Here is a 17,284-nt window from a genome sequence, read left to right on the forward strand (position 1 = left end):
AAAAAAAAAACACACAAACAAAACAACTCTCTGAATTTAGCATTTTATCTTTAATTTAATTAATGACAATGACATCGAATATGTGTTCTATACATAAATCAATTAAATGCAACATTGACAAAACTTTCTTAAAATCATCTAAAGAACATCCACATGGCCATAAAATCATGACATTATTTTACACCCTTCCTAATATGATAATTTCCCCACAAGTTTTTTGAATTGTTTATCTATGCATTATTTACCTCAATGGGTAATCCACTTTCTATCATTCAGAGCTGGTAATGTACCTGGTTATTACTTTTTTAATATGAATAACAGTATCATACCGACTCGAAAATACTTGTATAAAGCACCGTAAATGAAATTAATCGGGGATATAACAACCACAACAAAATAATCATAACATAAACAAAATAAAAAGCGACACCAATAATGACTAATTTGAATGAATCTTGACAATAATGACTGCGTTGATGCATTGAAAAACAATAATTATTTTAACATAATCTGATGTATGTGTAGTAAAATAATGAAACATTAGGAGTATGACAATAATCTTTATATACAAACAATGTTGGGTATGAAATATGATGAGAACCCCCCGACCCCCCCCCCTTCCAATAGAAAACACCTGTCACATCTTAAGGACACTTCCGTTCAATACATACTCTCCCACCCTCTTCGTATTCTTGTTTGGAGACCCACATCTGTTGGAATGCACCCTGAAAGGAACAAAGAAGAAAACAAATCACATCGAGATAAAAATTACACTGACAAATGCTTTCCTGCTTGAGACAGATTGGTAGTAGTCAGCACTTTCTAACATGTCCACGTCATATCATGAATTGAATAAAGACAGAGTTCTGATAAGTTATGATTCATAAAATGCATGCATTTCAACGGTATTTCCAATGGAATCATTCATATAGACTGTCTCCTTGATATAAATAATACACAGATCATAATGATGACCAAACTTTGTAAAGAGCTTCAAAAGAAATGCTGAGACTGACTATCAGAAAATAGCAGTTTTCCCATTAAATGGGCCCAACACTGAACAATCTCTCAAGAGTATGTTACAATAGAAAAAACCCCCCAAAAAATAACAAAACAAGAACCAGAAAAAAAATAAAAATCCGGCAATTTGTTGGAAAATCACTAGTAATGAAGCTTCATTGAAATATTTGAATGTCCTCTTACATTATAAGTATTAGTATGAATTAGATATCTTTAAAAAACGTGACGGATGGGAAAAAATAGGCCTCTGAATGATGTTGACAAAACCTGAAATGTTCATTTCAACACTTATTTTCCGCCAAAACTGCTGAAACAAAACAGGAAGTAGGAATAGATATCATTTGGTCAACCAGAGTGATATGGATAAAATTGAACACAATCCATAAACTTTCCATTGTCAAATAAAAAAAAAAATGAAAAAATTTTAAGAGAAAGATGTGGAGAGAGACATGTATGCATTTATGGCTCTTTTAATGCAAGCTCTATTAGAAGAGTGGAGGAGACAGATAATTCCTTCATAATAAAAATTTGCCATCACTACGTGGCCTGTTAAATTTATAATACTCCACGAGGATGAATTATTTAACAATGTGAGAGACTTACAATTCTAGGCCAAATAAACTGCGCTATATTCATGGATTCAATATTCGAATGTTAAAAAGATATATAAGTGTATATTAATACAAACGGAGGTTTCAAATTTCGTCCATTATGCAATGAAAAAATTTGTTGAAGACAAGATATGATTCATAACACGACCTTTATGTTTAGAGTATGTCTTATAAAATAAGGTATAGAAAGTTTTATCAACTGATTTGCATTAATTTGATTTCAAGAAAACTTTTATGACTCAAAAGTGTGATGCACGGAATTCATGGTTGATGCTATGGGTATAGAGTATATTATAATTGCATATATGAGCGTCAGCATGTTTATTTAATTCTTAACTTTTCTCACTTTCGCAAAGATAACCAAAAGGAAAACACAAACAATTGAAAATAAAAAGATGATTAGAACATTGCATCCCTTATGCCTAGAAATATGTGTTCCAGACAAGCTATTAGGTTTAAACTATATATCAAACACATAATACATAAAATTAAATAGGAAAAAGAGAATAATGAGTTTTATTGAATTGCTAACAATAGTTTTCTTTCTAAACATCTTTTAAAACTGAAAACCGGATGGAGGGAATAATATAATGTGTTGCAACTATGATGGATGCTGTGAAAATAATAGTTGACCCAATGAAGACATAACACGTGGCTATTAAATAATTTTCATTCAGAGAGACGAGTGTGTCAGATTGCAATTTACACCCCATCAATGCAGTATGGCAGAATTTTTTGCTTATGCAAAGTTGTTGCAAATGATCAAAAGTGCAGTTGAGATTGGAGAAAATTCACATGCACCAAGCAGTTGCCCTTTGCTTTGTTATAAAAATAAAATATCTTACAACAGGATAATCACTTTATGGCTTTGCTCTTTTTATAAATCTACCACTATATCATATACCATACCAATCTTCCTCCTTGTCCGTCTACCACCAACACCACCATCACCATACCCACTAAATTAATACAAGCAAACAAAAAAACACAGAAAACAAAACAACGATAAACAAAATAGAAAGTATAACATTCCAAAGACAATCTTTATCTTGAAAAAAAAAAAAGAAAAAAAAATCATGGTGATGCTATGTATACAATACTTTTCTCTCACCAATGATGCCAAGATTGAGCCTCCTATCCAACTGCTGAATCTCCTCTCTGATGAGCTCGTGGCAGCAATGATCTTCAATCTCATACTCTGAAATTTAGGAGGACCAGACAATGTAATAAACAAGAATAAATGTTAATATCAATCTTTTTCGAAATGCTAAAATTAATCTGAAATAGCATTGAGGGACAATTTACAATAGTTGTCTCAAGCCTAGAAAGATGGTCTTGAAGACACGAAATATAAAAAAATTCTCACTGCCCATTTCTTTTTAAGATAAAGGGAAGCATGAGATAAAAAACAAAAAACAAAATGTAGTTTTGAGGATTTATTTACGCGTTTATCTAAAGGACTATCATTAGTTTTGCAAATATGCTGCCCTGCCGTTGATTCACGATGGATACGAGTAAGATACAGCACAGCGTGTATTTAAAGGCCTCAGTTGCAATGGGAGCTTGGCTTCAACGGGAAATTTTAAAACCCCCATTCCAGGGCCTATATAATTCATATTAAATCATGTATGGCTATAACAGGGACAGTTTTCTTGGAACATGGCTACATTGGGGATGTGAGTTGCAAGTTGAACACCCAATTAAGAAAAACTACTTCAAGAAGAAAAGAGGAAAGCACATACGGCACACATAATTTATGGGGAACGGAGATGGGTGAGCTGTAGATATTGTGCGTCATATTGATTTTTATGTGTTCTTTATCTAACATATCATCAACAACACAGTAAAAGGCGTGACTGACTGATCAACCTTAGGTCTTCTGCTTTTCGCGGAATCATTCCGTTTTAATTGGTCTATATTCCGCATTCAAGGCAAACATTACTAGACCTGTAAATGAGCTCTATAAAAATCGACTGAAACTCTTCGACAAACTGAAGATTCAATTATTTTTTAAAAAATAAGGGCATCATTGGAGAGGAGAGTGATAAATACAATATATCAAAATAGTGGGTGTTATTTCTAACTGGAAGTATGACTGCCATAATTTGATGTAGAAGGAATGCTAAATAAGCATGTCATTCATATAGGTAAAGATGACTTCATCAAAGTCATATTCCTGCCTCTGGAATTTTTTTGACATAGAAAAATAATCACCATTATCATCTTTAACTTCTAGCCATGACCAATTGAATTTATTCCTCACGGGACTCGCATCTTTATCGATGCTCGACAAGTCTGAATTGCGATCCACGAACAGCTCAGCCATTGTGAGAACATTAGAATAATGTAGCAATGAGCAAACGTGATTTTCAATCAGTAAATGACAGAGAAAAAAAAAACTTAAATAAATATGACTTCAGGCCAATACACTGAATTATTAAGTAGAAGTGAATTATCAAGAAGAAACTTCGGCAGGCGTAGCGGAAAAATTCAAAGAATCGAAAGAAGGTAAATCGCCACAAAACAGCAAGCTCGCTTGGGCTTGAGCAAAACAATGCCGGAAAACGTCCTGATTTGCACGGGAATTAATTAGGCTACTTACCATTGTTCCTTATAATCAGGTACTCAATCAGTGAAGAAACGGTCAACCAGTTTGTTTACAACGTGAGGCAATCGAAATGTGCTTGTAGCAATCTATCCTAACTTTCGATTTGAAGATGTCTACATAACGGACTTGCGGCATTCGCAATTTACTTTATCATAGTTTTGAGACTCCCCAGGTAAATGTGGTCAATTTTGGCTTAGATGAAACAGTGAAATTTATCGCTCGGTGGCTCAGTTACAATTGGCTACAGTTGGGATCACGACGGTTTGGAAAGTGAAAAAATAATTTAACGAAGGATGTGTGAAAATACCCAGGGAAGTGTTCAGACACGCCTTTTATAAAAAGCATCGCTTTGTCTTGGCAATATATACATCGTTAATATAAACGGTCCCCATGAGCTATACGTAGCGCTGTGGAACACTCCTAATTATTTTACGGTAATTCGACTACGATTTGTGAATTCTTTCTATTTTTATTTCTTTCTTTCTTTCTTTCCTTTTTTAAATATTTGAATTTGACAAATTGACTGATTTCAGTTAATTGACTGAGAATTTACAGGTCTACTTTTCAGCCTTTCAATGGAGGAAAAATTTAGCAATTGATGCCAGATAATATTATATTTTAGGGAGGGAGGCTTGACCGAAGTATCATTAATATGTTGACTCCCAACATATGAGGTCAATGATCTAGGTAATATATGTTGGCTCCAATAGGTAGTATTATTGAGTACAGTCGGCTTCTTTCCCTATTTAATTTTAGCCCTGTGTATTTGTGTGTGTGTCAGCACGCGCAATATTTGATTAGGTGTGTGTTGGGTGGGGGGGGGGGGTCCTCACAAGGTTAAATCTATCCATTCAATGCTTTGCTCTGAGACTGCTAGGGCCTGTGTCCGCTATTATTATTTGACCCCTTTTTTAGTCTTTAAGCACTTTTGGATTGTCTATTACATTTTCTGTTGCAAAGCATGTCATAGTCAATAACAGTAAGTTGATTCACTTTTTGGTTTCATATTTTGCTTTTTATGTATTCTGATTTTTCTTTGGGGCTATTGGGGGATAGGAGCCTCTTATGACCACTACTTCTCTGGTCAATTTGATGCGACCAAGCAACGTCAGTGGAAAGCGCGACATGAAGGGCAATATTGATTCAAGATTGGCTTGCTTTGTTCACACACATTTTTGCTCATTTGGTTACACCCCGGTTAAGTTGATTTTTGATCAAGTCCATTTTATTTTCTGTTCCCCTAGACATCGTCTTAGCCGGAGTCTGCTGTATATGAAAAGTTCAGTGGCTTATACATTTTAAAGAATTACATTCAATTTTTGAACTATTCAAAACTGACAGGCCTTTGTATTAAAAAAATGAGATCAAGAAAAAAAAGAAAAAAAAAGAACTATATCTTTTTGATCTTGCTTTAATACTTTGCACAGAAAACTGCTTTTTAAAAGCTATCTCACATATATCAAGTAAACTCACAGGAAGCGTTTTTGTACTGAGATCTCTGTTCAGCCTGTCTGTGAAGCCTTGCAGCAAAGAGTTACCGCCTACACAAATGACACTGCCATACAAAGCCTGAACAAGAAAGGTATAAATTATTAGAAAAAAAAAAAAAATAAACACACAAAAAAGACATCAAGAGACATGAAAAAAAAAATTAATAATAAAAAAAAAGCCGGTGATTCCTTTTTTCATTAAAAAACCCCAACTAAAGAAAGGTCTACAACAAATTTCCAAGTGTGCTTTATTAATAACAATACATAGGAATTCTTTTTGCTTTTAACACGAATTTGTATAAGTTCACAATGTGACTTGAATTGAGTCATTAATTCAGGTGAATGACAGCTCTAAATTAGATTGTTGAGATGGCCTCAGATCTATAAATATTTCAGAATATAGTTCAGGTTAAAAAAATTACCAATGAGTTTTGATCTCACATGCATTGTTTCTCTAAGAGATTTGGAAAAGTACACTCATTACTAAATTATACGCACAAATAGTGTCAAAAATGTATTATTTTAAAATCTACACTCTTGTTCATAAATTTTTCTTGTTAATTTTCACAGAGACTATGCAGAAAACCAGCTAAGCGGTAAATACTTTTGGGGTTAAGTTTCAACGCAATTGAATATAACTCAAAATCATAGCCATGTAATCCTTAGGTTTGGGACAACCTTTGTATTACTAGACAAAACTTACAGGTCGAATTTCCACATCACACATCCCAACACTTGAACTGACAACATGGCTGACGCCAAGCATGGAGTTGCCACCTGATTCCTATACAAAGAAAAGAAATACAAATAACAGTAAATCTATAAAAGCACAATAGTCACTATACTTTACTTCTATAAAAATTGAATTCCAAAATGTGTTCTGTAGCCATTTAAACAGATGCAACAGTTAATTACTACTGTTCAATCAGGGTGAATTGAGTTGGGAGGTTGTAAGATCAACCCCAAGTTGCTTCAATATTAGCCAACCTATATTTTTAATCACATGAATTAAACTTCACTTCAACTTGAACTCACTAAACACATGCATTTTGAATCTGGGTTGAGTTGAGATGTTTTAAAACTCTCTGTACATCCAGCAATGATTGGATAGGTCTTTTAAATCTGACAGAAAGTACTTTGTCATAGACTAGAATCACATCCAAGGGGCAGAAATAAATTATTAATGTTCAACTTATCTTACAGGAAATAGGGACCAATTCTGGCTCTGTGTGTCCTACAATTCTAAAGGACTATTTTCACCTGTTACATGTAAGGATGTTGAGATAAACAGAGATGTTTGTTTGCTTTTCTGGTGATGGCAACACTATAACTATAAAGTCATTTCAGCAACAGTAATAAAGAAAAGAAGGAAAAGTTAAAAGATAAAAGATCTGCACCAACAAGCATCAAAGAAAGAGGATAGAAGACAAAGGGCAAATGAAGTACAGAAGCAAACCGAAGAGCAATCCATCTGTGTGTCTGGTAGCCTTAGACAACTGTAATGTTCAATCTAGATACAAACAGATCCAGTCATGAGATGTACATTAAGATGATTGAAAATACATATCAATAAGTAGATATATACATATTCGAAATGTAGATATTAAAAGCAAACAAAAAAAAAAAAAAAAAGAAAAGAAAAAAGCAAAAAAAAAAAAAGCAAGCGCACATACTGTAAACATATGCTTAAAAAAAAACCCCAAACCAACAAAAAACAAATTTTAAGAGTCAACATTCAAACTATAATTAAGTTCTAATGTTTGTCATTACATGTCAAGTACCTTGATAAAAGAGGGATCAAAGAGACCCTCACAGACCCTAAACCTTTCACTGCCATAGTCCTGGTTGTAGCCATGTGGGAACTCGTAATGTACTGTTGGCATTGTGTCTGCTTGGCTGAAATCAATGTGATAAAGCAAATGAAAAATGACATTGCGCAGTCTCACACAAATACCAAACATAAAAAAAAAAAAGAACTATTTTTTAAATGAAGAAAAAAACCTCCAAAAAACAAACTCTATTTACCTCTGAATTTGATGTTAAAAATCCAACTTTGAAAAAAAAAAAAAAAATCCAAAATTGAGAATGATCTTTCAAAAGTCTATGTAAATTTGTGACAAAAGTTTGTTTTTGTAAAGTCCAACATAAAAAGTGATCTAAATTAAGTATTCAAAGAACGGCAGAAATAATCTACATAAAAGATAATAAAAAAAAAATAAGATGGATACCAGAATTATAACAGGAATAGTTCCTCAAAGGTTTAAATGTCTGTCTGAACTTTTTCAGCAGTTTGAAAAGCTGTTCTTGCTTTTCTTTAGGTGCCAGGCTTTTATTTAATCACTTAATCTTTCAATAATTGTTCAAAATAATTCAACATTGATATTGTTTTTCTTTTCCATTCATTCGGTCAATGTTCAGAACTTATTTATGAGTGACATAAAATTCAATGCATGACGAGTCGTGATACTTACAATTCTTCAAACGGGGAATCAGGTACTTGTAAAATTGTTGCTGCAAAATCTTGCAAGACATCCTGTGGATAATTCGATACATGGAAAATGAATAAAATTCAATTCTCTCCCAATGAGGTTTGATAACCAGATATATATAAATTCAAAAAAATATAAAACTCATTGAGAAACATGGCTCGGGCTGATAATCCAGTGCTGTCCAAAGGGGATCAAGCAATTTTTACTGTGTTTCATGATAACAAGATTGACTCTTTTTTGTCATAAATAAATAACTCATTATTGCACTTATGTTGAGAGTTGGAATGGCTAGTCTGATAAAAAATTTGTCAACAATTAATCAAATAAATTACCTTCACCATGTAGTTGTTGAAGGACTTAGTTACATCCAGGTTCTCTTTCCGTTTCCACTTTGCTGGCTGTGCATCACCAACAACTTCCTATTGAAAAAAATGAAATGAAGTATTAAAATAACTTCACTAGAAGAATAACCTGTACCCCTATGGCCCACCAGCAATTCATAAAATAAGAAAAACAGAAGGGGTCTCCTCCCTTCCAAGAGAGTAATAATAATAATAATAATAAAAAAAACAACAAGTGCAATAAAATAATTATGACTGGCCATGGGTCTGTGAACAAATGAAAAAAAAAACATGAGGGGGGGGGGGGGGAAGGGGAGAGGAAGAAAATTCGCAACTGCAGTGTTACATAAAACAACTCTACAGTATGATGAACATGAGGCATAGAATAAAATATTCAAATATACGATTAAAGAAAACAAAACGATACGGAAAATCGAATTCACAATATTATCTGAAAAGTCACTTGGAAAGAAGCACAAAAAAACAACAACAAAAAAAAACCCCCAGAACATTCTACTTTTCACAGTGTCATAACAAATATATGGTGGTTGATGGAGGAATCTGAGGATAAAAACCATTGGATTTGATTGCTCATAGAGATTACGTGGACCCCAGCCCCCCTAAAAACATAGCAAATATGAGCAGATAAATTGATAAACTCACCTTACTGGCAATGGTATATGGAGGCACAATGTCAATTCCACTCTCCTCTAAGAGTTTCTTACATTCTGCAGTGATGAAGTCCCCAGCAAGAGGAGATTTAACAATACCTGTCATAGAATTAGAGAAGGTGATGTAAACCCATTTAATTTTCTATCAAACTTATCATCTATAGGAAAACAGCCCCTGCCATATCGATTTTTAAAAGAATGGAATCGACAACTGAAGCTGAATATCTTTCAAGTCTCATGGATTATTTTTTACATGTGCCAAAAAAGTGATAGAGTCAACAGATCGAGAGAGAGAGAGAGAGAGAGAGAGAGAGAGAGAGAGAGAGAGAGAGAGAGAGAGAGAGAGAGGAGAGAGAGGAGAGAAGAGAGAGAGAGAGAGAGAGAGAGATGGGAGGGAAGGGGGAAAGACATCAAAATAGATAAAAATCACAACCATGGCATCAATCAGTTTGGCTGACGAAAAAGGACCTGTACAAATGATCTACTCACATTGGTTTATGACATAACCATCGTAGACAGGAACAGCTGATGTCTGTGTTGCACCACTATCCACTATCAAAGCTGTGGACCTGCCATTGGCAAATCTAAACATAAGCTAAGGAAAGTAAGTAAAGGTTACCTATTTCTACTTCAGTTTTTTTTTTTTAGCAGACCTCTGATACAATACAATGAGCCAATTCATGAGTCTTAAAAGCATTGATTTAGGCTTCAGATTAAAATTTTAACTTGAGTGAGAGAATTAAATAGAAATGAATGCACAAAGCTGATTATTATTATTATTCTTGTTTGCTTTGCTTTATTAATGATTTTACTTTCTTTGACATGTTGATTGGAAATAAATATTCATCTATGACTTACATTGGCAACTGCCTAAAATTAAACCTTTGAATTGAATTGATAGTGCTGTAGGAAACTTGAACCCATTAAAAAACCCCCAAAGAAATACATATTATACAAATACACAATGCTTTCCAAAGACTTAATGATGAAAAAAAAAAAAATTTTTTATACAAAACTGGAAACATCAAGCAAAAAGACGCATGTAAAAAAAAAAAAAACAACGGGGAAAAGGATACGCTGATAAAACTGGATTTTTGCACAGAAAAAAAGCAGGAATGCCATATTTTTCAAACATAATTTCTGTCAGTTGCTCCCTTTTACCTTTTGTAATCCACTGAAATAAAATAAATTTTGTGAAAAAATCACAATGTTATTAGAAGATGCATGAAAATCTGTTCGGCTAAAGAAATAAGTAATATCCATTTGCTTTTCAATTAAATAATAATTAATTTAAAGTGTTGCTGAAACAAGTTATAATTAAAATGCAGCAGTCATACCATGACACCAATACAGATCCAAGTATTGGAATTTACCATTTACACAATTGATCCAAAGATAAATAATGAAAGCAGACAATAACTAAACACAAATAAATAAACATATAAACCTACAGCTGCCTCTGACATCAAGACTGGATGTAGATTAGCTTCTGACTTGATTGTATTGCTATAAACGTAGTCCATCACTTTTTCAAACACATCCCAATTTTCAACTGAGGAAAAATAAGATAAACAATCAATATTTCATACTTCTGAAACCACTGAAAACGTCTGTTCTAAATTTGAAGGAAGCTTATAATTTTAAATGTTAAGATATATTAAAGAGCCAAGACAGCAAAGAAATACGATTTTTGAAAAACTGATTCTATATCTATATTTAAATAATTAGAAAAAACTGCATCCAGCAAAGCTTATGAGGAATAAAAGGAAGAAGTTAAAATAAATAAGTCTGAAAGGAAAGGGAAAGAAAGGATATTATCAATAATACAAAACAAAACCACAGAGCAAACAAACAAAACAAGCGTTTCCTACTCATTCCATCCTTGAGAAAAGAACTCAGCTCCATGTCCTTAACAGGGTGCTTCATGTGTACTGTGTCAATGAGGTATCTTTTGGGAGTTATGTTACTGTCATTATTTTCCATATCTACAGCTGCTTCTAAATCATCCAGAACTCCGACATGGGTTGGAATTTCAGCCTGATTGAAAAAAACAAGCAAAAACAATTAAAAGTATACTTAACCAATTCAAAAATTTCTTTTTGTTGGAAAAACTGTGCATACTACTCGGAATACATAGGAGTAATAGCAAAAAGGAAAATATTAAATAATGATTTTTATGACCTTTCTCTGACATCTAAAATGATTATTTATACTTAAAGCTCAGGAAATATAACAAATACACCAAGCACTCTCGCAAACTCTCTGATTTTGTACAAACTATCGAGGCAATGAAATCAAAATACACCTATCCTTACAAATTCTGGAAAATTTCAAATTCGAAAACTTTGTCAAAATATGATTATTATGTAATTTACGAACATTTCTCCATTTTTCTTAATGGACTGGAACTGATCACTTGCAACTCATGCCTAAATGATAAAAGGACATTATTTGTGTGGATTAAATATCTCATTTCATTCCCCTTCTCCTGTTCTGTAGACATGGTGCTCACTATCAAGTCAAGCTTTTGATCAACTACCATTGCAAAACACAAGGTTAAAAAAACCCCCCAAAAAACAAAAACAAAAACAAAAATTTCATTATTATTCTTCCCCAAGAAGAAATTCATCTTTCGCGGTTATTCCACAGAAAGACAGGAATGAACAATGCGTCAGTTACAGCACAGACCAGCAAAATGAGCTTGAAATAAGTTACTTCCAATAATCTCATCAATACCAATGAGCCATGGATAGCAAACTACTCACATGGAGCTTAAAGCTTTGCTTATTAACATTTATGATAGCATTACAAAACAAAGATCAAAGAAAATTAGAAAAAGAGAAAAACCAAAACAAAAACAAATTGCATAATGAATTAGAAGATGTGACAAATTGTAAAATATCACTAACCTTAGGTGTATCCTCCCCAGCAAAGCCAGCTCTGAATGAATAGGAACCAATGTCCAACACAATGGCCCCAATCTCATCTAAGAATGAAAAAAAAAAAAGGAATAAATCACACAAAACAGGTTCACTTGTGCAACATTCCTGTCATTTAATTGAAGGCCAAGTAAGCCAAATAAGAGGATCCCGATAACTCAATCTCTACAGCACTCGTTCACTCACAAAGGGACATAGATTGAACCCGCATTTCATTCACTCACTAAATCCTCTCCGGGCCTGCTGGCACTTGAAGTGATGCAAAGGATCTCCACCTGGTCCTGTCAGCAGATATTCTTGGGGCCATCTTGAGGGACAGGCCTCTTTGCTTTAGGACCCTCTCTACGGTATGTCTCCAAGTCTCCTTGGGGTGACCTCGCTTCCTCTTTCCAGGGTGTCCATCGCAGAGCCTTCCTTGTCAGCCTTTCATCAGGTCTGTGACAAACATGCTCCAACAATTGCCATCTTCTCCTTGTATTAATGAGACTCTCCAGAGACTCCACTTCAGATCTCGCTCTCAGGCCTCATTTGAAATTGTGTTTTTGAAGATACGATGCAAACATTAGTTTTGGAATACTTCAAGTTTCTGGATAATGATAGGCACTGGCGGTCGGTCTATTGAGCGAAGTTGTTTTGTGCCGCCCTATATTTTTCAAATTTAGCAGATACTGCTTTTCGTCTCAATTTTTGCATATGCTGCTTTTAGTCAACACTCGCGCATCTCAGGTACTTGTACCTACTGTACGAAGGTTGCGCATCATCACAGACGACTCTCTTTTTCTTGTTGCCCAACGCGATGCGAGATGACGTGCAACAATGAGCTGAGGGTGGGGTATGGGGGCAACCATGAGCCAAAAAGTCAACAGGCCGCCCAAGTATTTTATATAAAAGACTGTTTTCTTCTGTTTTAAAACCACTTTTACTCACCTCCCACCACAAATAACGGATACTCATTACTGCGAAAATAACTATGCCAGGCCGGCAAATTTAGTTTTGCACACCTTGGGGTCTGACTTGGGAGAAAATAAAACCATATCAGTTTTATCATTGGAAGAACAGGTTTGTTGTAGTTGTAATCAAACGATACGGATGAAGAAAATGTCAATAAATATAGATCTTATGCTATTCGTTTTGCTCAAATGGATTTTATTCATCAATATATACGAATATTACACAAATCTTTCTCCGAGTAGAGCCACATGATGCTATAAATAAGAATCCCAGTCCATTAACCCGACACACACAGCAGTTATGTTATTGTTATTGTCTTTGGAGTAGATAAGTAGTACATTGAGGTTGGATTTTCTATTCCTTCTATTAATGTCTGTTATCACAGTTGATATTCGAAGGAAGAAATTTTATATGGCAGTCTAATTGCTGTTGTCACGTTGTTCTTAAAAAAAAAAAATGATATTCACAAATCTCAATGAACAGACGTGTATCACAATCCATACCTTAACAAATATGAAAGGATCCATAGACTTCAATGATCGGGTGATATACAATCTTTTCTCTAGAGGAAAATCGACAAATGGACCTCTTTTACTTTTACATAATATAGCCCATCGTAAATACCAGTTATGTGAATACACATCTCTTACTTTAACATTCAAACCACACATGCACCCCCCCTCCTTTTTTTTTTGATACACACAATAAACACACATTCTAAAATAACTCACTAGAACATTGATATTGCCCAATATCCACTGTGAGCTCAAGACACTTAAAAGGGCTCCTGAGCCAATAGCAACATGAAGACGAGACATGATGCCTGTTGGGAGAGATAACATTTTCCTCCAACACACAAAACTGCTTCCTGTCAGGTACTCATTTTACACCTGAGTAGGCCTACGACGAGAGAATGTTTTCGATCCATGCCGCCTTAAATAAACAGCCAGCAACCGCCCCTGATGATAGGTACTCTCTGTGATGATCTTCCAACATTCTGATCCATAGAGCAAAACGCTCAAGACATTCATTTGATTCTTAAAAATCTTTATTTTAGAGCTGGAATATAATCCCGTTGCTCTCCAAATTTGTTTGAGGGAAGTGAATGTCTGGTTTGCCTTACTCATTCTGGTTGTGATCTCTGCTCTAATTGAAATTGCACTAGACTGTCGGCTGCTTACTACAGTGGCCGAAATTAGAACACCGCAGAAAATCAGCAAGATTAATAATGCTATTTAAGATCAAGCACCACCTCGCTGACTGCCCAGTCATCAAGAAAAAACTGATACCAGCACCTTTGAGACAGAGAAGAGGTTACAACAACCAATACAGCCTCATAATAGGGAGTTTAATAGAAATTCTAAATGTACCTCACACACTTGAAACCAATGTCATATGAAAGAGCTGGCAACACAGATTACAAAACAGTTTGAGTTTTGTTTCTATCTTGATTAGAAATGTAGTTATGGCAGTTCAAAGTCTGAAATTTTAGACAGATTTTTACCCCAAAATTACCATTGCAAAGTTGTGACCGAAAACGCGTGATGTTAATAAAAAATGGTTAAAACAGTCAATATGGAGTTCTTATCATATATTGTATACCAAAATGTTCGTCTTATCAAGGACAATGCATTTACATTAATAAAGAGGAAGATAAACATTTCAAATTAACAAATTATTACATAATATGACGCAAATGTTACATAATCAAAAACTCTTCTAGACGTAAGAAAGAATTTGCTCTATCACTTTTGGATTTATCCCCAATATCTCACTGAAACAATTGCAAATAATTACCCTCTTTTAATTAATACATAGAGAATAAAAAGGGTTTGAGAGTATTTAAATGAAAAGATATAAACATGTTGTGTAATGACATAATGAGCTTATTTTTACCTATGGCAATTTAATTGCATATAAATAAAATGGTATATTGAAAAAGTTCAAATAAATTGAAACAGATTCCCTATTATAATTAGAAGGAAAGTTCTGGCTTTTAATACTTTAAAAAATTCTGCTGAACCACTTTGGGTTTATTGCTATTACATCATTTGAACTGACAAGTAATATAATTTTATTCCCCCCCCCCCTTTCTCTCTCAATGTATGGGGGTGTCAAAACTAATAGAACTTCTTACCATAATAATTATTAAGACTAAGGCCTTTAAAATATGGATACAAATGATAAACATATCTAAACATATGGGAAAGAAACTTGATGACTTAATGGCAAAGTAAAATAAAATAAAATTAAAGCAATTGGTATTTTTTAAAATAACGATATTATTAATATCGGATTTCACAAAGAGAAGAAATATACGAACTTTTAAAACAAAAACTATAAAATGCCTATAAATAAAGTTGGAAATTATGTATTCAAAATAAAGACATAGTATATAATAGTACTGAAAATATTATGGACTAAATTTAATATAATACATAATTAAATTTAAAATATCGATATCGCCTGGCAGCCATGATGAGAAGAAAATGTAAACAAGGCATTTCGGCGCAGAGTTAAAAGGTGTCTGCGCATCGATATAGAGCCCTGAAATTTGGCATGAATAAAGTTTAGATGTTATTCTAAAAACAAGCGTTTAAATTTTAAAAACACACGCGGTAAATAAAAAAATAAATGCATTTGAAAATTGCCAAATTTTAACTTCATATAACTTCTGGAATTATTAATGGATTTTTCCTTAATTGGCACCATTTAAAAGGAAATTGAAAGACGAAAATAATGATACCAAAATATCTGCGATATTCCTCTTTATAACGAAGTTATGCATCTTTAATTGAACCCCCACAACGCGAACGGCAATTTCCAGTCACAACTTTCCTATGGGCGAGTTGGGTCAAAATTTGACTGCCACTGCTGCTGCTCACTAAACTGCCTACTCATAACACACAGAACGCAATACCGTGGTTTTTCCTTCTTGCCGCGTACGGTCAGAGACTGGAACCAGCTTGACGCTAAAGTGACTGAAGCCACTACAATTGATGCTTTTGTGGCAAGTTGCTATGCAAATACTTAGACCTTACACACAAACCATCACTGACCAACGTTGACGACCCCTGGATATCCCTGGAAATTGATTTTAGACTAACGATTATAAACAAGGAATACAGAGAGATTAGAAAGCAGCTTCATATTTGCCATAATAATCAACCAATTGATTGTGGGCAATCAAAGGAAGAAGAAGACTAGACTCCCAAGTCCAGTCCCAAGTCTTACTGTGACAGTGGGCTGCCTCTACTCTCACCCCCCCGGCCGATTGGATTACCGAAAAAAACGTCGCCGGCTTTTTGCGATTTGGATTTGATTGATTTTTTTTTTTTTAATTGTGCAACTTCTGACAAGAAACTTAACAAATTACTGCATTACAACCTTTGGATTAAACATACAACAATTGTGGACTACTATTATGAAGACTAGCATCCGGGGGGTGTACTATTATGAAGACTAGCATTAGCATCCGGGGGGTGAGAATAGTCACTTCGGTGACAGTGACACTCCTACTCCTACCGCACTTGCTCATAAAAGAGGGAGGGGGATAAAAGGCCCTTTTTCTTGCATTCAATCATTTTGCTATTGAGTGAGTGTAGTATACATTCACTCGCTCAATATGAAAATGAGCAACAAAGTGCCGACATCTACACACACAGACTCAGTCTGCAGTACAGTCGTTATCGTACAGTACAGTCAGGACTCCACTCATCCGCGTCCGTCCACTCATTGTTTCAATCGAATTTTGGGCAAACTTCTATGCTAAGAATGAGAGTAAAAATATTAACAAGATTAATACTCTACCTCCTCCATATACTCCTCCACTCATTGTGATATTGTTATTTTAACAAATTACACACAAGAAAGCTTGTTTCTTTTTTCAAAACAAAGGCGAAGCTACCGGTGACAATCGGAAACAGTGCTGATAAAAACTCTTCTTGGCAAAAAGTCAAATATCGTGTCTAGTGCTTTAGTAAGCAGCCGACAGGTTGGATCTCTAGTTTAAATCAATCTTTCGCATTTCATAGTTTAGATTATCTGTTTATCATCATATTAGCCCTTTTTGAAAGAATCTAATAATATCATTAATATACAATGGATGATAATAAACTAAACTAGACCTACAACTAGAGTATTGTTCTCTCTTTATGATTTTGT

The 17,284-nt window shown here is 34.3% G+C and overlaps 1 protein-coding gene across 1 annotated transcript; it reads right to left on the reverse strand.

Moving 5' to 3' along the window:
* Positions 1–31: 31 nt before the first annotated feature.
* On the reverse strand, positions 32–17,077 carry LOC144978201 (actin-like protein 6A). Its single transcript, XM_078923967.1, has 14 exons — positions 16,931–17,077; positions 12,140–12,216; positions 11,102–11,267; positions 10,682–10,782; positions 10,307–10,404; positions 9,720–9,814; positions 9,223–9,329; positions 8,551–8,637; positions 8,201–8,262; positions 7,511–7,625; positions 6,433–6,513; positions 5,713–5,808; positions 2,743–2,829; positions 32–725 (listed from the first exon to the last, which is right to left on the reverse strand). Exons 1-14 carry the CDS (start codon positions 16,953–16,955, stop codon positions 645–647), a joined length of 1,278 nt encoding a protein of 425 aa, XP_078780093.1. The 5' UTR covers positions 16,956–17,077; the 3' UTR covers positions 32–644.
* Between the last annotated feature and the right edge of the window lie 207 nt (positions 17,078–17,284).

Source organism: Berghia stephanieae, chromosome 8 (assembly GCF_034508935.2).
Source record: "Berghia stephanieae isolate SIO BIC M18660-M18661 chromosome 8, UCSD_Bste_1.3, whole genome shotgun sequence".
NCBI lineage: Eukaryota > Metazoa > Mollusca > Gastropoda > Nudibranchia > Aeolidiidae > Berghia > Berghia stephanieae.

Excerpts from the sequence above, each read along its gene's own strand:
- LOC144978201 (XM_078923967.1), bottom strand. The coding sequence starts at position 16,955 with ATGAGTGGAGGAGTATATGGAGGAG. Across the intron at positions 9,815-10,306 it reads AAAAATCCAGTTTTATCAGC|ATTTGCCAATGGCAGGTCCA; the intron begins GTATCCTTTTCC and ends GCTTATGTTTAG. Across the intron at positions 5,809-6,432 it reads GTGATGTGGAAATTCGACCT|GCTTTGTATGGCAGTGTCAT; the intron begins GTAAGTTTTGTC and ends TTTCTTGTTCAG.